A 23,017-nucleotide genomic window follows, 5' to 3' on the forward strand; every position below is an offset into this window, starting at 1 on the left:
CAGTCTTGTCAAGAAATGGTGCTAGAGAAATTGGATATTCACAAGTAAAACAATGAAACTAGACCCCTACTCTACAACACTCACAAAAATTAACTCAAAATGAATTAAGGACTTAACGCAAATGAAACCAGGAAATTCCTAGAAAAAGAACTTCTTGACCCAGGAATTGGTAATGATCTTTCAGATATGATACCTAAAGCAAAAGCAACAAAATAAAAAATAAACAAGTGTGACTAAATCAAACTAAAAAGCTTCTGCGCAACAAAAGAAACCATCTATAATGTTAAAAAAAGGAGACAACTTACAAAATGAGGAAAAATTGTAAACCGTGTATCTAATAAAGGGTATATATCCAAAATATACAAAGAACCCATTAGGGAGAAAAAAAATCAATCCAATTAAAATGGGCAAAAGTGGGGCTTCTGGGTGGCTCATTTGGTTAAGCATCCGACTTTAGCTCAGGTCATGATCTCACAGCTTGTGAGTTCGAGCCCCGCATCAGGCTCTGTGCTGACAGCTCAGAGCCTGGAGCCTGCTTCGGATTCTGTGTCTCCCTCTCTCTCTGCCCCTCCCCCACTCATTCTCTCTCTCTCTCTCTCTCTCTCTCTCTCTCTCTCTCTCTCTCTCTCTCTCAAAAATAAACAAACATTAAAATAATAAAATTGGGGCGCCTGGGTGGCTCAGTCGGTTGAGCGTCTGACTTCAGCTCAGGTCACGATCTCACAGCTTGTGAGTTTGAGCCCCGCGTCAGGCTCTGTGCTGACAGCTCAGAGCCTGGAGGCTGCTTCGGATTCTGTGTCTCCCTCTCTCTCTCTGCCCCTCCCACACTCATGCTCTGTCTCTCTGTCTCTCAAAAATGAATAAACATTAAAAAAAACTTATAAAAAATACATAAAACAAAAAGTAAAATGGGCAAAAGACCCAAATAGACAACTTTCCCAAAGAAGATATATGAATGGCCAACAGATACATAAAGAGATGCTCAACATCGCTAGTCATCAGGGAGAAGTAAATCAAACCCTCAATGAGATATCACCTCCCGCCCATTAGAGTGACCGTCATCAAAAAGGCAAGAGGCAACAAATGTTGGGTGGATGTGAAAAAACAGAACCCTCATGCACCATTGCTGGGGTTGTAAACTGGTACAGCTGCTATTGGAAAACCGGATGGAGGACCTTCAAAAAATTAAAAATGGAACCACTACCTGATGCAGTAATTCCACTTCTGAGAATACACCCCAAGAAAATGAAAACACTAACTCAAAAAGACATCTGCACCCCCACATTCACAGCAGCATTATTTACAGGAGTTGAGACACAGAACAAACCTGAGTGTCCACTGATGGATGAGGGGATAAAGAAGATTACGCTGAGTGAAGTAAGTCAGCCAGAGAAAGACAACTACTGTCTGATCTCAAACAAAAACAAAAACAAACACCACCAACAACAAAAAACCCAAAAACCCCACAGGAAAAGAGATCAGACCTGTGATTTCCAGAGGCAAGGAGTGGCGGCAGAGGATCGGATAAAGATGGGTGCGCACTGGTCGCATAAGCTACCACATGCTGAGGATAAGCCAACTCTGCCCTGTGCTACACAGGGCAGTGGGTAAGAGGGCAAATCCTAAGAGTTTTCATCACAAGGGGAGTTCTTTTGGGTTCAGCTCCTTTTACTTAAAAAAAAAATTATACATATATATATATATATATATATATATATATATATATATGATGATGGATACAAACTAACTGACTAACTGTTTGGAGTACAAATTTCACAATCACCTAAGCCAAACCATCGTGCTGTATACCTTAAAGTTACACCACAAGTGTGTCAACTGTATCTCTATACAATTGGGTGGGGGGAGGTCTCCTGCTGTACGAAGACAACCCAGGGGTTGGGGCACCTGGGTGGCTTGGTCGGTTAAGCGTCCAACTTCGGCTCAGGTCATGATCTCACAGTCCGTGAGTTTGAGCCCCGTGTCGGGCTCTGTGCTGACAGCTCAGAGCCTGGAGCCTGCTTCCGATTCTGTGTCTCCCTCTCCCTCTCTCTGCCCTTCCCCCGCTCACGCTCTGTCTCTCTCAAAGATGAATAAACATAAAAAAAAAAAAAGAAGAAGAAGAAGACAACCCAGGGGCATCATTTCCAATAAGCACAAAAGAAATAAATAAATGTGCACAGAATAACCTAATTCTGGTACTTGGTCCATGTGGAAGAGGGGAAAGAGAAAAGTTACACATTGTTTACCAAAACTCACAAATCCTAGTTATTTATTTATTTTTAAAGATTTTTTTAAAAGTAATCTCTACACCAAATGTGGGGCTTGAACTTCACAGTCACACACTCTACCGACTGAGCCAGCCAGGTGCCCCAAGACACACCAATTTCTCACAGGGCATTATGTGCAGAATGGTCGGTGGTCCTGACATGAAACAGTATGTACAGAGAAGAGTCCACCTTGAGATGCATTTAAAGATAGATACAATTTTAGAAACTGAGCAACTTGCTACAAGCCTGAAAACATCAGAAAATACTCCCCAAAGACTTGAACGTACTTTGCCATGTGGTGAAGAGTAACATTTTTTTAATGTTTACTTACTTTTTTTTTTAATGTTTATTTATTTTTGAGACAGAGTGAGACAAAGCATGAATGGGGGAGGGGCAGAGAGAGAGGGAGACACAGAATCGGAAGCAGGCTCCAGGCTCTGAGCCATCAGCCCGGAGCCCGACGCGGGGCTCGAACTCACGGACCGCGAGATCGTGACCTGGGCTGAAGTCAGACGCTTAACCGACTGAGCCACCTGGGCGCCCCAATGTTTACTTACTTTTGAGGGAGGGACAGAATGAGAGAGAGAAAGAGAGAGAGAGAGAGAGAGAGAGAGAGAGAGAGAGAGAGAGAACGTAAGCAGGGGTGGGGGCAGAGAGAGAGGTGGACAGAGGATCTGAAGCAAACTTTGTGCTGAGAGCAGTGAGCCTGATGTGGGGCTCGAACTCATGAACCGCAAGCGCAGTCATGACCTGAGCCGAAGTCGGATGCTCAAGTGACGGAAACCCAGGTGCCCCAAGACTAGTATTTTAAATCATGTGTGTCTAAGTGTGGTTTAAGAGAACAAACGAGAGAGAGGGGAGACACGGTGCTGTGATGGCCAAGAGGGGCTGGCTGGGGTGGAATACTCCAGAAGTCACTCCCAACTCAGACACTCTAGGACGTAGGTCAGTAGAGCTTACCTGTTTACATGCAGGAGATATTCTCCCTCATGACCTTGGAAGAACACAGCAGGGCACACTCAGTCCTTTGCTTCCCTGCACCTGAGCAGCATATATCGTGAAGGGATAGAGAGGATGCAGTTCAGAGCCAGAAGGCCAAAGTTTGAGTTCTGCCTTGGCTGCTTCCACACTGTATGACCTTGAAAAAATAGCTGCACTGTGCCTCACTTCCCCACCTGTGAAACGGGGATACTGAGGCTATCCACCTCATAGAGTTATTGTGAGGATTTAGAGACTTAACATATTTATTATTTTTTTTGAGAGAGAGAAAATGTGAGCAGGGTAGAGGGACAGAGGGAGAGGGAGGGAGTGAAGGAGGAAGAGAAAGAGAGAGAGAGAGAGAGAGAGACAGAGAGGATCTCAAGCAGGCCCCCTGCTCAGTACATGGCCCGACATGGGGCTCAATCCCACAGCCCTGAGACCCATGACCTGAGATGAAACCAAGAGTTGGACACAACGGACTGAGCCACCCAGGCGGCCCATGAGTTAACATACTTAAGGGGCTCAGAACACTATCTGGCACCCAGTAAAGGTAAGTGCTTGATGGGGCACCTGGGTGGCTCAGTCGGTTAAGCGGCCGACTTCGGCTCAGGTCATGATCTCACGGTCCGTGAGTTCAAGCCCCGCGTCGGGCTCTGTGCTGACAGCTCAGAGCCTGGAGCCTGTTTCGGATTCTGTGTCTCCCTCTCTCTGCCCCTCCCCTGTTCATGCTCTGTCTCTCTCTGTCTCAAAAATAAACATTTAAAAAAAAAAAAAGGTAAGTGCTTGCTAATATTAAGTTTTTCCACCTGCAATTCTTCATACTGAGTCTGAGCCATCTCAACATGGGAAAAAACAAAACCAGAACAAAAAAAACCTTATTTCTCTAAACTGAATTGTGCAGTTTTATCAGGGAGCTTTGACGCTGCCTGTGGTCACACAGCAGTCAGGCTCTCTAGTATCAGATCTTGTCTGATCCAAAGAATCCAGCGTATGATCTAGCACATCTTTTATCACTTTATTCCTTGTATGTTTCATTGGTTTGCACAAGTTTTTTTTTATAAGAAGCTCTTGGCTGAAGGTCTTTGCATGGTGCACAGAGTACATTCATGTACACATTTGGCGTCAAATTTCTAACTGCCCCCCCCAATCCCACAGCAACTCGTGGGGCGTGCTGGAGGCACACTTTTCATCTGTACTTTTCAACAGTTTTCCCTAGTTTTATTGCCGAACACAGAACACCTGTCTAGTTTATTTCTATAATGCAAATGCTCTTTTAAGAGAACGTAAATAATCTTGTAGTTATTAACAACGGCTACTTATTTTAAAAAAAGGCGTTAGGTTCTTATTGTGACATTTCTATTCATTTAATGCAATGAAATGTGTTGACTAACAGTCCTTTGGGCAATGCCCATTTTACAGGCAAAAATATGAGGCACAAAGGGTTAGAGTCCTGCAGCTGTAAAGGATGAAGCTGGGCTTGGAACTTAAGCAGTCCATTTCAGAATCCATCCTTGTAATCAGTCTGAAAAGTGCTCTGCTTCTCCTTAATACAGTATAAAAGTAAGTGGAAAACAAGAGATGATTAAAGAGTGAGCTGCCGTTTCCGATGAGGTAGTCTTGGCAGAGTTCAACCCTGTTTTTTGTTTTTGTTTTCTTTTGTTTTGAATTTAATGTTTACTTATTTTGAGACACACACACACACACACACACAAAGAATCCGAAGCGGGCTCCAGGCTCTGAGCTGTCAGCACAGGGCCTGACGTGGTGCTCGAACTCACGAACCCTGAGATCATGACCTGAGCTGAAGTCAGATGCTCAACTGACTGAGCCACGCAGGCACCCCTTAACTTAAATTCAAGTTAGCTGACATACAGAATTGTCATGGCTTATGGAGTAGGACACAGTCATTCGACTCTTACAAATGATACCCCAGCGCTCATCCCCAAAAGTGCCCTCCTTAATGCCCACCGCCCATTTAACCCGTAAAAATATGGAACGCATCATGAATTTGCACGTCATCCTTGCACAGGGGCCACGCTAATCTTCTCTGTATCTTTCTACGTTTAGTTTGTGTGATGCCAAAGTGAGCACTCAACCCTGTTTTTGCTGATGAAATGGTAGGAAACCCATTTAGGAGACCAGAGGCATGAGACAGCCTGAGCTGAGACGTCAGTTCCCACTGCATCAACTATACCCTGAGACCTAACACCACGTCCCTTCTCCAGTGCAGCTGCCCCCGGCAGGCACCCAGGCGGCTGAGCTCACGGCCCATCAAGATTATGTTTCCTGTATCACATCAACGCTAAGGGAGGACACCTGTGATGCATCCTGCCTTGACACTGAAACTAAACCCCTCAGCTGGGTAGTGACTGGCTTCTTTCTTTTGACTACCATGCCCGAGTGAGTAGAACCCACCTTAAAAGCCAAGGCACTAAAACAAAAAGCTTGATTCAATCAAGAGGCACGTTGACTTGAGAAAACTGAGCTAAGTCATACACAATGCAAAGAAACTTTAATGAGCTCAGTTCCAGATGAAGTCCTTAAGCCATGATAGGGTCCCCGGACTTCAAGCATGACGGAAAGCAAGTGACACAGCACAATTATTTCACCAAAGATGATGCTAAAAGTATTTAATATCCAGCATGGTAGAAATGAAACCCTATCAGAGCAGACACTGGCATTAAGCAGCCATCTGTTGGTAGCAGCACATACGAGCTGAACCTTCACTTTTGTCCATGACAGTAAAACATAAGTTTAGTACCCAGACAGGACAAGAAACAGTCAAGGTCAAAGGCAGAAATCACTGGCTGTGATTTTGTTTTTAATAAGAGGTTTTCCTCAAGTGAGCCCTTCCCAGATAAGATAGTTTCTCTGAGATTAGACTCCTCTTCTCTTCCTCCAGCTAAGCAGACATTTAGAGGATGGCATCTAACCAGCTGTGTGTGGGAAGAAATAACATCAGCAAAAGGGGCCAATGCTCCTACGTGCACAGCAACCCTGGGGGATCTAAGGAAGCAGGATGGGAGTGTGGATTCCAGGAACTGTCCAAAAACACCCCCAGGGGACAAAAGCTCTCGTGAATTGGTGGGAGGCTGGATGGGGGGATGTAGACTGGAGAGAGAGCACATCCACGGGACAGATGTGGGCAAGCTTCACTTATAAACCCCTCTCCCCATCGCCTTAGGACAATTCCTTGACCTTTGCTGGCCATTGGGGTCAGTATGGAATGTCGGGAGAACAATAGACACCCCCAAGGGCAGGGAAGTGTCCAATATAGGTACCAACTGACTTTGACTTTGGGCTTTCAATCTTTCATACCTTCTTTACCCAAATCCTTAGGAGGCTGGTTAGTCAGAGCCTGGGGAGATGATCTCTGTTAAGTTACACTCCTCTCTGTGGTGGAAAGCCCTGGCCGGCATCCCCGCCATGTTGGCAGAAATGGAGTGAGCAGCTCTATGGCACCTGTGACTCTTGGACTGAGGCTCTCCTTCTCCCCACTCCTTAAACAGACTGGGTGACAAAGACTGAGCCTGCCTTTGATACTCCCCGCCACAGGACCTATCTGAGAAGCTGACGCTCCGAGGACAACACACGTTCATGGACCACTGAGGCAGAATTGTCAAACAGACCAAAAAGGTAAATTAAGCATGGCAAACAGATCTAAGAATTAAAAGCCCACCGTGAATCCGAACTTCCTATTTAGTGTCAAAACACAGGAGAAGATTGCAGATCCATTGCACAACCTGGAGAGCCACCACCCGGGAACAAGGCCACCAGACCCCACCTGTCTATGAAATCCTGAGCCCAGTCCCTTCCAGCCTCCTTCAAACTTAAACACCAGGTGCCAGAAATGAGTCATATGGTTAAATGAGCATAAGTGGGAAGACATAATAAAATCAATCAGCGCTATGCCACAAAGCACTACAGTGTTCTTCCCAAATGTGAGACTGTTGAAGATTTTTTTTTTCCATCTCTAAAAAACCATTTTCTGAAAACACAATTTGCCATCTATCCCACACACAGGCTTTTAGAAACACATTCTGAAATGGATAGAGATTCTGGGTAACCCAGCAACTTTGATCGCCTGTCTCATTCAGAAAGGAATGTTCTGTTTCATTTGGACTTTACTTTGAGGGACTTTTCCCCCCACTTTTCACACTGCTGGTAAAATCGATTGAAAAAAAAAAGCCCTCCAAATCTAGATTCTCCATTCTCTTTCCTCCTTTTCTTTCCAGCCATAACTTAATGCTTTGCTGGGGAAGGAAGTAGGAAGGCTGTATGTGGACGTTTCCAGCATCTTTCAAAAAGGAGTAATTTTTGACCAGGGACTTAGCTAACTATTAAATTAGTAACCTTTAACCGCTAATACATTATTTCAAACATTGAGTGAATATCTTTGGAGATGTACACTCAGTTTCCCTGTCTTAAATGACCCATTAGCATCAAACATGATTTTACATATTGTAATGACCCAGATCATTAGTAAAAACACCAGTCATTATAATGAGCTCTAGACGAAGCCACAGAAGTAAATGAATGGATAAGTTATGAAGGAGTGGTAGGGTCAATGGGGACCGACCCCAACAGCTATCACAAAAGGTTGTCTTTACACAGTCTGCAATATCATGGTGATTCTGATTTAATGTTTCTTATAAGAGTCAGGTGCACAATGTCCTGGCTATACCCATAGCTGGCTTTCCGCACAATTGAAAGATCTGAATCAACCAACGGCTGGAGTTGTCTTCTTCAAAGCTACCTCCTGGAAAACCGTCCCTTTCTGTGATATCATTAAGTGTTGCCTAAACGGTTGGTATCATTCCAAAAGGTTAGCTATGATTTCTGCATTGCCAACAGTGGAGTACAATATCCTGTGACCTCCTGCATTTTCTAACTCGATTGTTCATACCTAAATACGTGTTTAAGGGGAGGACCCTGGCACACAAGATTCTGGGACAGATTATCCACAGGTTACACATTTTTCCCTTTGAGAAATGATGAGCTTAGGCTCTCCAAGAAATAATTGTGACATCTTTGGAAGCTTTAAACTATGGTATTTCAGGATGCCTGGATGGCTCAGTCCATTAAGTATCCAACTCTTGATTTCGGCTCAGGTCATGATCCTGAGATAGAGCCCCATGTTGGGCTCTGTGCGGACAGCACGGAGCCCGCTTGGGATTCTCTCTCTCCTTCTCTCTGCGCCCCTCCTCCACTTGTGCTGACATGCTCGAGCTCGCCCTCTCTCAAAATAAATAAATAAGCTTAAAAAAATAAACTATCATATTCCTAGGTACCACATGCTGTATGGTACGTGAGCATGAAGCTTAGGCAATTCAAGACCCCTGAAAGATTCCTTCTTCTGCTGAAACCCAGAGGGACCTTCCTTCATGGGACTTACTCAGAGTGGAGAACAATGGGCAGGAATCTCAAAGAAGACCACTTTCATCCCTGCAAAGCTATGTGTAGGATACACTGTACAAAAGTAAGACTCAGAGAAACTATGCAGCCCCCTGACCGGCAGACCATTTCAGTCAACTATTCCTTGAAGTTCCTAAATAGCGTTCCAAGTGCTAAGAACATCCTAAGGAGAACCCAGCCTTCAGAAATACATCAACTCAATCAACTGGACTTGCTCGTGCAAATCTTTTGTCTTTTCAATTAAATTTGGCCCAGAGACACAGTCACACATGAAACCTGGGGAAAGGTCTACTTTATCTCTTGTTCTCTCAAGAAATGCATAGTGGCTATTCTTACCGATGCTCCGATAGAGCCTTAGGCACTAGAGATACTAGTCAACTTTTGATGACGCACAATGTGTACAAGAGGTTGTGTCCACCGCTCTTTCTGAGCCTTGCTAACATATAAGGAGATAAATAGTGGTTGGCTGGGGAGCAGACACTGCCAGGGCCCTGATCAAACCCTCACGCTCTTCATTCAGTGAAATTCCAGCAGCCAAGTTCTGCATTTCTTTGCTTGAGGATTTGCTCTGATCACAGCGGCAGCTGGAAAAGCCACAGAATTAACGCCCCCTGGGAGCAGCACTGCTCAGTGACAGAGAAAAGTTGGTTGTAAACATCTTGTCTCAGCCCTCAGGTGGGAGAACTGTAGGGCTCAGTTTCCCAGAATTCCCCAAGGGAAAAGCTCCAGCTACACATGGCGGTAACTCGCTTGTCAACACACCCTCTCTGACCCCTTCTCTACCGAGTCTCACGGTGACTCCCTTCCCAAATAAACCTCCAGTCCTTTTCTCAAGGTCTGCGTCTGGTGGTACCAGACAAAGGTACTTCATTAACACAACCTTTGGCTGGCCTTTCCAGATCTTCATCAGATTTCCATTTAAGTCTGTACCAATTTGACTTTTGTCCACTGGACTTTTTTTCCCCCTTTTTTGGAGAAAGAGAGAGAGAGGAGAGAGAGCATGCTCACACATGAGCTCTGGGGAGGTGGCGGGGCCAGAGTGGGAGAGAGAATCCTAAGCAGGCTCCACTCTCAACATGGAACCCAACACGGGGCTTGATCCCACAACGCTGGGATCATGACCTGAGCCAAAATGAAAAGTTGGACCCTCAACCAACTGGGCCGCCCAGGCACCCCTGTCCACTGACCTCTTCTAAAGGAAACCTGAAGTTCCTAGGGTTACCCCTCGCTCTGCTCTACTGTTCACATACAGACACAGAGACCAGCAGTGCAGCTGGAAACAGATCAGCTGAGGTGATCATGTTCAGCAGTCTCCGAGAGTAAGATGACGCATATATGAGCACTCAGGAAACAGTTACATACGGATGAAATAAATGTATCTTATGCGTGTGTGTATATGATACGATCTAATGATATGCATATCGTTACTGTTACTGTCTCTAAAAACTAAGCAACACTGTACCTTCTCTAAGAAAAAAAGTAGTTCATTAAAAGCATAAATGTAAGGACAGTAGAGAAAATTTGTTTTAGTGAAAAATATTTCAGAGATGTACAAAGTAGGAGCCTACAAAGCATAGTGAACATACTTCAAGTCTGACGTATGATTATGAGCTAGGGTTTCATCTTTGCTGTAACAATTAATTCTAGTATCTCCAATCATTCATTTAAATGTTCTATGCCTCAATTTCCTTTCCCTTAATTTTTTTGATGTTTATTTTTTAAAGAGAGGGAGAGATAGAGGGAGAGAGCATTTTTATTTATTTTTTTTTAATTTTTTTTAACGTTTATTTTATTTTTGAGACAGAGAGAGACAGAGCATGAACGGGGGAGGGTCAGAGAGAGAGGGAGACACAGAATCCGAAGCAGGCTCCGGGCTCTGAGCCATCAGCACAGAGCCCGACGCGGGGCTCGAACTCACGGACCGTGAGATCATGACCTGAGCCGAAGTCGGCCGCTCAACCGACTGAGCCACCCAGGCGCCCCTATTTTTTTTTAATATTTATTCACTTTTTGAGAGACCGAGAGAGAGAGAGAGCAAGTGGGGGAGGGGTAGAGAGAAAGGGAGACACAGAATCTGAAGCAGGCTCCAGGCTCTGAGCTGTCAGCAGAGACCCCAACACAGGGCTCGAAACCATGAACCGTGATCACGACCTGAGCCAAAGTCAGACGCTCAGCCGACTGAGCCACCCAGGCACCCCTCAATTTCCTTTCCTTTAAGGTGACATGTTAGGTTCAGCATTTTCCAAGGGTCCTTCCTACTCCTGACTTTCACTGTGCTTTCTGAGAGCATGGGGGCTTCTACGTGAAGTGGAAATGCCTGTGACCAACAGCTGGATTGGACAAAGACAACAGCAAATAGTGATTTGCATCCAGTGGGAATGTGCCTATAAACAACCAAACAGAAGACTCCAGACACTGGGCTCTACTTAGCTCAGTTTAGAGGATACTCCATTCTGTTCTTTCCTTGTCTCTCTCCTTTTTTGCTGAGCACTTTTTTTTCTGTGTGTGTGTGTGTGTGTGTGTGTGTGTGTGTGTGTGTGTGTGTGTTTTAAAAGCTTATTTATTTATTTTGTGAGAGAGAGACAGAGACAGAGAGAGGGGGAATCCCAAGCAGGCTCCACACTGTGAGCGCAGAGCCTGATGCAGGACTCAAACTCATGAACTGTGAGATCATGACCTGAGCTGAAATCAGGAGTTGGTCGCTCAACCGAATGAGCCACCCAGGGGCCCCTGTGTTTGTGTGTGTGTATGTGTGTGTGTGTGTGTGTGTGTGTGTGTGTGTGTGTGTGTGTTTCAAGTGAAGCAGTTGATTCACCCAACATTAATACTGTCCTGAAGGTTGCTGGGCTCTCTCTCTTTCCAGATCCTCCCCATAGCTAGAAAAAGGGGTCAGCATACCTTTATGTATCGACTGAAGATTGCCAACAATTCTGGACATGTTGACCCAAGAACCTATCCAATTATGCAATCATGCCATCACCTTTTTTTTTCTTTTAGTGTTTATTTATTTTTGAGACAGAGACAGAGCACGAGTGGGGGAGGGGCAGAGAGAGGGAGACGCAGAATCTGAAGCAGGCTCCAGGCTCTGAGCTGTCAGCACAGAACCCGATGCGGGGCTCGAACCTGTCAACTGCGAGGTCATGACCTGAGCCAAAGTCAGATGCTCAACCAACTGAGCCACCCAGGGGCCCCAAAAAATATGCCACCACCTTGTTAACCATCAATTGATCATACTCCTGAGAGTTATTCAGTTTTCTCCTTATTCAAGATATTCTGTCTTGGTCCACAGTCATGCCATTGGTGCTGTGATACCATGAAAACTCTCATTTACGATTCTTGCACCTACTTTAGCTCAACAATCTCCTTCTTTATATCTGCCACCCAAGAAGCCAGCAGTGCCTTAAAACTCAAAGTCTGTGACTCAAATTTCTCTTCCTCCTACATCTTCATCATTAAAACTTCACTCGGAGACTTAAAATTACCCCCTTTGACCACAACCATCTGTTCTTCTATTCATTCCATTCCAACAAACAAACCTATCCTTGAGTGGGTCTTTCTCATGCAAGAGTCATGAAATTGTTTCTGTACTGACAGGTATCTTCTTAAGTGAATCCAAACATCCATTCATCCATTCATTTCTTCACTTGTTTAATAAAAACTGTCAAACATCTACTAGGTGCCAGATGGGATGGTAAACCCAAAGATGAATGAAATCGTGTCTACAGCTTCAAGGAGTTCATTGCTAGTGTAGGAGACTGAGAGAAAAAAAATAAGCAACGTAAAGGGGCATCAGTGGTATAGAAGGGCAGCTAATAAAATACTGTGCAGAGAGAGGAAGAAGCAACCAATTTCAGTCTGGGGTGTTGCTGATACAAACTGTGGTGTTGGATAAGTTCAGGAAGCCCTGGTTATCAGAGTTAAGTTTCTACAACACCAAAATTAGAATAACATACTTATTATGTTAGAGAGGGAGAAATCAGGTTGAGTGCTTATAACTATTTTATGATTATATAGACAGTTTATTAGTATCTACTGAAACATTAAAATTTTTTTTAAGTTTATTTATTTGAGAGAGAGAGAGAGAGAGAGAGAGAGATTAGGGAGGGGCAGAGAGAGAGGGAGACACAGAATCCAAAGCAGGCTCCAGGCTCCGAGCTGTCAGCACAGAGCCCAATGCAGAGCCTGAACCCACAAACTGTGAGATCATGACCTGAGCCAAAGTCGGACGCCCAACCGACTGAGCCACCCAGGTGCCCCCACTGAAACATTTTAATTTTTTTTTCAACGTTTATTTATTTTTGGGACAGAGAGAGACAGAGCATGAACGGGCGAGGGGCAGAGAGAGAGGGAGACACAGGATCGGAAACAGGCTCCAGGCTCTGAGCCACCAGCCCAGAGCCCGACGCGGGGCTCGAACTCACAGACCGCGAGATCGTGACCTGGCTGAAGTTGGACGCTTAACCGACTGCGCCACCCAGGCGCCCCGCCACTGAAACATTTTAAAATAAAATATTATGCTGTGTGATTTGGAAAACTAATTTTTTTCCAAATCTGTCCAAATAATCCTTTGAACACAAGCCAGAAATAGAAGTTCCAAACCACTTTTTTGTTTGTTTGTTTGTTTGTACATTTGGAATGAATGATTTGAAAAAGAATGAGAATTCTGGCTCTTTAGAAGCTTTCAGGGCTTCATTTTTTTTTAATGTAAATGAACAAGATATCGTAAAATTGCTTTTCAGAAATAACTAAGAAAACTACCAACGACTGGAGCACCTGGGTGTTTCAGCTGGTTAAGTGTCCGACTCTCGATGTCAGCTCAGGTCATGATCTGATGGTCACGAGATCGAGCCCCACGTTGGGTTCTGTGTGCTGACAGCACAGAGCCTATTTGGGGATTCTCTTTTTCCCTCTCTCTCTGCCCCTCCCTGGCTGTTGCTGCTACTCTCTCTTTCTCTCTCTCTCTCAAAATAAATAAACTTAAAAAAAAAAAAACGATTTTATCAATAAGTAAAAACTTCAACCTATTAAAAGGAAAACACTTACATTGCACCGACGCTCTGTTTTTATCTTCAATTTTCTTTTATGTCTTAAAGGACATAAAACAGGAGAAAATAGGAATGATATATCATGACAAGGAGATAATCGGAAAACATACCAGAAGAAGCTTCCAGTCTTTCCAATCGGCTGATCAACCAGTCCAGGGAGCCAGAAAATTGGGCACAGTTTTTACGATTTCCTCTAATTAGAGCCGCTGCAAGAGAAAAAGAGCAGACTTCACAGTTATGTGATTTTCCAGGTTAAAATGCAAGGGAAGTTGCTAGTGGCCCTAAAATGGTGAATCAAGAAGAAAATGCTTTGGCTTAAAACATAAATATATAGACACACCTACATGGACAAAACTGAGATTTTTTTTTAAAAGAATTGATATTTATTAATAGGGACTGAAACAAAACACAGCTCATTAGAAAGACTACATCTTGAAGAAAGTTACATTTCATATTGGGAGGAAATAATAAAGGATAATGGAAAAACCAGTGTCCTGGGAGTTGCCTCACCTGGGCTCTAATACTCTTTGCATTTAATTAGCCAGGAGATTAAATCATTTAATTTCCCTAGAGCTCAACATTCTCACCTCTATAATGAAGAAGTTAAGAGCACACCAGTTTTCCTGAAAATGGAGCACAAAATACTAGGAGATACAACTCGGTAACTGTAATAGGGACATAGACAGATACAATGAATTAAACCATCACCTGGAAAAAAGGATGGGAGGGTAGATGACTAGTAAGTCTGAAAACTTCTGCTTTCCCCCTGTATCTCCACTTCTCCTTTAAAAAAGATTCACCACCGTGCATTTGAAGGATTCTGACATGCCGTCAAATCGCCTGTCCTAACTGTGTTTAACCTACTGTTTCTGACACACCTTTGACAAAAGAAACCATCTTCTATGAAACTCCTACGCGACCTCGAGGATCTCCTTCAATCCAATGTACATAATCCATTTAAAACTCCCAATCATTCAAGATCATGCCATTCTTTCAAAGCAAATCTGGTGAATATTTTAGGTTAATTCATGAGATTGTTCAGAAACTACAATTGTCTACAAAGGGTCGGTGAGATGGTGACAGAATAGGGCATTTAATGGGAAAAAGATGTCGCCATAAGAAAACAATCACTATTTTTTTTTATTTTTTTTTAACGTTTATTTATTTATTTATTTTTTTTTTCAACGTTTATTTATTTTTTGGGACAGAGAGAGACAGAGCACGAACAGGGGAGGGGCAGAGAGAGAGGGAGACACAGAATCGGAAACAGGCTCCAGGCTCTGAGCCATCAGCCCAGAGCCTGACGCGGGGCTCGAACTCACGGACCGCGAGATCGTGACCTGGCTGAAGTCGGACGCTTAACCGACTGCGCCACCCAGGCGCCCCAAACGTTTATTTATTTTTGAGACAGAGAGAGACAGAGCATGAACAGGGGAGGGGCAGAGAGAGAGGGAGACACAGAATCTGAAACGGGCTCCAGGCTCTGAGCTGTCAGCACAGAGCCCGACGCGGGGCTCGAACTCACGGACCGTGAGATCATGACCTGAGCCGAAGTCGGACGCTTAACCGACCGAGCCACCCAGACACCCCAACAATCACCATTTCAACTCTGCTAGTGCCAGGAAGCAGTCTGAAGAACGCAAGTTTCAGAGCCCCTGTGGTGACAGAGCATAATTAATGTTAGACTTCTGTCACATAAACTAAAAGTTGGTACCTGACCTGAGAGTAAGAAAAGAAACAGTGACAGCAAAGAGAGGAAGGTCTATTCTTACAACTGTAGGAGAAGAACTCTGTGCACAGAGCCGCAGGACATTTGCACAAAGAGTAAACAATGATGCGCTTAATTACTTAGACTCCTCTCTCGCTCTGGGACCAGAGGCCCAGCAAGAGCCAGCAATCAGCTACACACACACACACACACACACACACACACACAAGTGACAAGTGCTAGGGACAAGTGTCAAGGATGAGGTGTCATAGAAGGATAAGGAGTCCTATGTGCTCAGCAGGATTTCTAATTTTAACCCATTAGAATATCTGTTCATGACTTACAACAACAGCCACTGAGGGAGGGTATAGGGTAAGGTTTCTGAATCTTTACAGAGTCTCATTTGTTTAAAATTTAACTCACTCTTTTAATTTTACCTCTGTTTTTTTTTTCAATGTTTTTTATTTATTTTTGGGACAGAGAGAGACAGAGCATGAACGGGGGAGGGGCAGAGAGAGAGGGAGACACAGAATTGGAAACAGGCTCCAGGCTCCGAGCCATCAGCCCAGAGCCCGACGCGGGGCTCGAACTCACGGACCGCGAGATCGTGACCTGGCTGAAGTCGGACGCTTAACCGACTGCGCCACCCAGGCGCCCCTACCTCTGGTTTTTAAACCTGAAGATAGTAAATATTTTCTTTAAAGGACAGATGTTAGAGATAAGGTGATTCTTGAAGAAGCTACAATGTAAAAATCAACCCTTTTAACAAACCATGAAACATCAAAGAAAATCATAGAGTAAGCCACACACAGAAAAAAACCTTCATTAAATTTGCTGCAAACACAGGGCACCTGCGTGGCTCAGTCGGTTAAGTGTCAGATGTGGGCTCAGGTCTGATCTCACGGTTCGTGAGTTTGAGCCCTGCACCAGGCTCTGCACTGGCGACGGTGGGGATTCTCTCTCTCTCCCTCTCTCTCCAACCTTGTCCTGCTCACACTCTCTCAAAGTAAATAAGTAAACTTACAAAAATTTACTGCAAACAGAAATGGCATATCCCATGTTGGTACAGCCCATTGACAACAATGTAACAAAACTAGAAATTAGTAAGAAAAGTAGAAACAAAAATAAAACTCAGCCACTTAATAATTTAAACTCTCTCATTAATAATTTTTGAGTCAGTAACAAATCAATACCACAATTACAGAATATCTAGCAAATAGCAAAAACAGAAATGTTACCTAATAAAATCAGTGGTCTATGGTCAAAACTGTACTCACAAATTAACCACTTCCACTGCTAAGCAACAGGGTGAAACATGTTAATTAAACAGCCTTTCAAAATGTAAGAGAGAACATCAAAAAATATAAGTAAAATAGGAAAAAGAAATAAGTAGCCAAAAAGAATATTAGAAATAGAAAATGTGATCTATGTAATAAAATGGTAAAATTAATCCACAAAGTCAAGATTTTTTTTAATGATTATTTATTTTTGAGAGAGACAGAGCATGAGCAGGGGAGGGGCAGAGAGAGAGGGAGACACAGAATCTGAAGCAGGCTCCAGGCTCTGAGCTGTCAGCACAGAGCCTGATGCAGCGCTCGAACTCATGAACCGTGAGATCAGGACCTGAGCCAAAGTCAGACACTTAACCAACTGAGCCACCCAGGCACTGCCAGGAATTTTTTTTTTAATATAAGCTAAATACCAACTGCTTTAATCATGAAGGAAAAAGAAAAAAATTAAGAATAAACAGGAATTATAAACACAGTCACTGTATCTCTGTACCAGAACTCTGAAACATCTAGGAAAAAAAATGGCTTCCAATTATGCATATGTATACTTTTTTTTCCACCAAAACTGACCCAAAGAAGAAAAATCTAAATTGAAAAATAAAGCATGATTAATATTGAGAAGTATGTCACAGACCAAAAACTTTTTTCTGTATTCAAGAAAAAAAGTGATTTCTAAACTACACTATTTTAAAGAAACTAAGGAAGCCTCCCTAATTATTTTATAAAGACAGTATAACTTTGATATCAAGACCCAACAAAGAAAGCATGCATATAAGAAAACTAAAGGGAACTCTTAATTACGAATACAAATCCAAATATCTTCTATAAGTATAGTATTTCCAAATCATATTCAGCAATGCATTAGCAACATTAACTCAAGTAGGGGTTCATTCCTCCAATGAGACAGAAATGTGTTAGGATGTCTGTTAATAAGTCCAAGATGAAATGTGATGATCTCAATAGACTCTGAAAAAATATATATATTTCTAATGAAAACAATTAAACTCCATAAAATCGAGTGCCTCCTGAACATTATCAGTGTGTGGGTAGGTGCATGTGTGCAGGTATGTAACATGCCTTACAGATAAACGGAGGGTAAAATCTTACAGTTCAGCAAGTTAGTTAAGAAGAAATCAGTTAAGGGAGTTTCCAAAGTAATTGAAAGCTGTGCTGAGAATTAGAGGAAAGTTCGTCATGATACAGTTTATAAGAGCAAAATACTGGAAACAGTCTGAGGGTGCACTACCCTACCCTTCAGTAGGGTAGTATATGTCCACTAAAGCCTGGTGAAGGGTATAGCTACTGCCAAGAAGAGATGCCCCCAATACAGAAGACAGGTGCAAACAAATGCTATAGAATATTGGTCGTATGATCTCATTTTTGGGAAGTAAGTGCGTATATTCAATGTATATGTATACATGTATATGTATAAGTATGTGCAGAGCATGGAAAAATGGTGTTTTTTTTTCAGAATATTTCTTGGAAAATGAGAGCTGCTTCTTTGAGAACTATATCATGATAAGTTCCTGAGACAGAAAACAGAGACCTTAAGGAACATTGATAAGGGTAGGACTGCTATCCTGCATCCAAAGGGGACATTTTCTTATTTTAAAACAGGAAGGAAGATGAATGGAGCCAGGAGGAAAAAAGGATCATGCTCCGTGACGTTTTCCTTCACAAGGACTCCCTCTGGAGTCACAACAACTTCCATCCCAAAACAATCACAAACGGTCAATACGAATGGCAGTTTGCATGCACCTGTAAAGAGGTGAAGTTCAGCAAGCCAAGGTACTACATAACCCTGGAGAGACAACAGATGATAATGAAGAAGCATGAAATGGAAAACAATGTATCCAAATAATCCCCCAAAACGTAGAGACATCAAACCGAAGCCTTGAGCTTGTCTCAATCCCTAAAATTGGAATTTGGACTGAGCTACCTAAGCCTTCAGGAGCAGAGGGCCACAAGTGATGTCACAGTGATGCGGGATGTGCATGGGTGTGAACACATCATGCTATTATTGTATGTGTGTGCATGTGGGTGTGTGAAGTGTTTTATATGTGTATAATGTTATAGAGATTCACAAAAATGTTTTTATTTATCTTTAATTTTTTTGATGTTTTTATTTATTTTTGAGACAGAGCGAAAGCACGAGTTGGGGAGGGGCAGAAGGAGAGGGAGACAGACACCAAAGTGGGCTTAGTGCTGCCAGCAGAGAGCCTGATGCAGGGCTCGAACTCACACGCCGTGAGATCATGGCCCGAGCTGAAGTCTGATGCTTAGCCAACTGAGCTCCTAATTTTTTTAATTTCAGAGAAAAAGAAAGACAGAAAGAGAGAGAGAGAGAGAGAGCGCAAGAGCGAACATGAATGGGGGAGGGGTCGAGGGAGAAAGAGAGAGAGAATCCGAAGCAGGCTCCATGCCCAACGCAGGACTCGATCTCACGACCGTGAGGTCATGACCTGAGCTGAAATCAAGAGTCGAACGCTCAACCGACTGAGCCACCCAGGTGCCCAAAGAAATATTTTGAAAAGGTTATATGCTAAAATGGGTGGTTATGTTTTAAACGTAGTTTCTACCTTTTTTTCTTTTATCACAGTTTTTCATGTTGAATAACTAACTAAACCTCTCAACTTTTATCCAACCAGAATATGAAACGCAAGTAACATTGGCCACCCACCGAAAAATTATTAATGTCAAAGAGACTCCATTCTGCATCTCTTACTCGTTTTGTAACATCGCTGTGTCCCCATGCTTTAGTGTCTTTAAACTCTAAGACTCAACTTCTCAAAATACTTGGAGAATCAGAAAACTACAGACAGGTTAAGATGCAAAGATCTTCCAAGAGTACTCTCACTTTTAAAATTTACTGAACAAATAGCGATTACCTACTCTGCATCTGGCGCTGTTCTGGGAGTAAGAGATATAGCAGGAAATCAAATGAGGTTCTCTTTTGAAGCTTACATGCCAAGTATGGAAATACCAAGTGAACGGTTATAACACAGGCAAATGAGGGACCAAAGAACTAGAATCCACAAAGATATTTAAAATTTTCAGATTAACAAGTGGTTGCTCCTAAATCCTGAAAAGCCTAAAAAACAAAAATACACAAACACACAAAAACTCGAGAATGCCGTTGACAGATCTCAGAGTGCTGTGCCACAGAAACTTCTTGGAGAGCTTGAGGAGGCGTCCCTGCCACTGGGGGACCGTGCGAACTCAGGTTTGAGGACCGCCTGCCTAGGAAGTGGACGGGGTGGGAGAGGCACCGACCCAGTGTTTTTGCGTGCATGGGTCTCCACGACTGTGTTGGGCCAAGAGCATCTCTGTGGACTCATTCTGAGTCTACTCAGTACAGCCATCAGGAGCAGCAGGAAGACTTCAGGAGAAAGAGGCTGGAGGCAGGCTACCAGACACGCATGGCCGAGCAAGGAGCCGCAAGCAGCCGCCTGAGAACAGAGTTGCAGCTGTCCTGTCCCGTGAGCAGGGCCTTGGCTAAAGGCATCTGACATGCCCCCCCGAGAAAGGCAGCCCCCACCCCCTGCCAGCTGTTCCACTCCCCCCCCCACCAAGGAGGACAGCTTTAACCTTCTGGCCAGAGCCAGAGATCGGGCAGCCACACAACCAAGAAAAACTAGGCTATGTTCTCTCCTCCCTCTCTACCCTCATCAGGAGGCAGCCCAACAGCTGGCTGGTGGAGGACACGGAGAGGGGAGACAGCCGTGTGTTCCTGCTGGCACAGCTCATACTGGGGCCAATGCGTCACAGGCAATTTCAGTTCCAGAGTCCACGCTCGGGGCCAGTCGACGCTGCTCCCCACCAGTCTCTTTCTGCCCGAACCCCTGCTCTAGAAGAGATTAGGAGGAGGGGTCTCGGTCAACATCAACAGATTAAGAAAGTATCTCGGGGTGCCTGAGAGGCTCAGTCAGCTAGAAGCTCTGACTTCTGCTCAGGTCGTGATCCCGCGGTTTGTGAGTTCGAGCCCTGAGTCAAGCTCCGTGCCAATGGCTCAGAGCCTGGAGCCTGTTTCGGATTCTGTGTCTCGCTCTTTCTCTCTCCCTCTCTCTGCTCTTCTCCCACTCCTGCTCGCTGGCTCTCTCTCTCTCTCTCTCCCTCAAAAATACAATGAACATTCAAAAATTTTTTTTTAAATAAAAAACAAGTATCTCACAAAATAGGTTACAAAATGAATTTCCATTAAAAATGGCAATGGAATTCTCATTGTCATTTCATAGACACGAGATTATTACAGAGAAGAAAATGTTGTTTATAAAATGTCTTTCAGGACTTCCTGGAGGATGACACAGGAACACCCGTATGCACAGATGCCAGAATGCTATCCAGTATGAGCATGTTTGAAACCGATGCCCTCCTTTTCCAACTCTTGACTACCTTCCCCCAGTGTTTTACGACATTTAGGAAGATCTGCCTCATTACGACACCGGGAAAATGCTCTGGGTGTGCCAAAATCCTTGATCTCTGTGCCCTTTCCAAGTGTTAAAGGCTTTGAAAAGCTGGTAACTTCTGCCTCCCTAAACGGGCTGCAGCCTATCCTATTTGTTTCATACTTTGGACCTTCATTAAATGAGTATTCATTGGGAGGGTTTGCCAAAGAGCCATTTCTCAAACATCTTTAGAAAATCATCCTGGCTTGCAAGCCTCCTGCAGATTAATTGTGTGGATTTCAGAAAAGACGTATGAAAGCCAGCCATGGCAATGCTTTCAAACTATGAATATTGGTGTCTCCGGAACACTCCACTCACTCCAGGAGGCGGGCTCATCGGTCTGCCTCTGTCATTCTCCACCTACAACGCATATTAAGTATATGTGTCAAATTTTAAAATTGTTATAGATTATCATTCCCACCTGCTCTCTCCATGCTAAATAAACCTGCTGAAGAAAAAGAAGGTGGCTTATTTCACACCAAAGTCTACGACGGGACCTACTGTCTACCTAGCTGGAAGCATGGGAAGGAAGCTTTACAGACTTGGAGTTAATGACACTTGCGCCACACTTCCTGATACCTGGGTAAAGAAGGACAGTGAGGGGCACCTGGGTGGCTCAGTCAGTCTGACTCTTGGTTTCGGCTCAGGTCAAGATCTCAGGGTTCGTTGAGTTCCAACCCCGCATTGGGATCTACGCTGACAGTACAGAGCCTGCTTGGTCTCCCCCTCTGTCTCCCTTTGCCCACCCAGCCTCTGTTTGCTCGCTCGCTCACTCTCTCTCTCTCTCAAAATAAATAAATGAACTTAAAAAAAAAAAGAACACTGAGATGTAAATATCTTATCACCTCCAGATACTGCTACAGATCTGAGGCTTTTACAGCCACACTGAAGTATCCGCTCATATATAGACGACTACTTATCTTCTGATTACACTGACTTCACTGAAAATTACTGGCAGCAGATGGTTCTTAAGTCAACATGAGATTATATATTTTTTTCTAATCATGGAATCAGTGTTCATGACAACAAAAACAGAAAATTAAGAGTAGTCAAAGGGACAGTTAAACCACAAAATCTCTCACCACTCTGTGTACCCCGAACACCCACCAGAGAATCTACCATGTGTATATTGAAAAAGAGCCTCGGGGCGCCTGGGTGGCGCAGTCGGTTAAGCGTCCGACTTCAGCCAGGTCACGATCTCGCAGTCCGTGGGTTCGAGCCCCGCGTCGGGCTCTGGGCTGATGGCTCAGAGCCTGGAGCCTGTTTCCGATTCTGTGTCTCCCTCTCTCTCTGCCCCTCCCCCGTTCATGCTCTGTCTCTCTCTCTGTCCCAAAAATAAATAAAAGATGTTGAAAAAAAAAAAAAAAGAAAAAGAAAAAGAGCCTCTTGGGCGCCTGGGTGGCTCAGTCGGTTGGGCATCCGACTTTGACTCAGGTCATGATTTTGCGGTTCGTGAGTTCGAGCCCCATGTTGGGCTCTGTGCTGACAGCTCAGCCCCTGGAGCCTGCTTCGGATTCTGTGTCTCCCTCTCTCTCTGCACCTCCCACACTTGTGCTCTGTCTCCCTCTCTCTCTTAAAAATAAATAAACATTAAAAAAGAAAGAGAGTCTCTGGGTGCTCTGGGTGGCTCAGTTGGTTAAGCGTCCAACTTCAGCTCAGGTCATGATCTCACGGTTTATGGGTTCAAGCCCCACATCGGGCTCTGTGCTGACAGCTCGGAGCCTGGAGCCTCCTTCTGAGTCTGTGTCGTCCTCTCTCTGCCCCTCTCTGCCCCTCCCCCACTCACGCTCTATCTCTCAAAAATAAATAAACATTAAAAAAAGAGAGAGAGAGCCTCTTTAGACGCATGCACTAACATAAACAGTCT

The 23,017-nt window shown here is 44.0% G+C and overlaps 1 protein-coding gene and 1 non-coding gene across 2 annotated transcripts in view; both read right to left on the reverse strand.

The window, feature by feature from the left end:
- Window positions 1-23,017, reverse strand: part of RYR2 (ryanodine receptor 2) — a 544,943-nt gene that overhangs the window by 345,863 nt on the left and 176,063 nt on the right. Inside the window, exon 17 of the mRNA XM_047088668.1 lies at window positions 13,819-13,914. Within this exon, the coding sequence (XP_046944624.1) occupies window positions 13,819-13,914 (96 nt within the window). The remainder of the gene's footprint in view (window positions 1-13,818; window positions 13,915-23,017) is intronic.
- Window positions 5,233-5,339, reverse strand: LOC124518913 (U6 spliceosomal RNA). Its single transcript, XR_006963928.1, has one exon. It is a non-coding gene; the product is annotated as a U6 spliceosomal RNA (small nuclear RNA).

This window comes from Lynx rufus, unplaced genomic scaffold, assembly GCF_022079265.1.
Source record: "Lynx rufus isolate CCGP_SWC_20201006 ecotype Redwood Valley unplaced genomic scaffold, mLynRuf1.p SCAF_25, whole genome shotgun sequence".
NCBI lineage: Eukaryota > Metazoa > Chordata > Mammalia > Carnivora > Felidae > Lynx > Lynx rufus.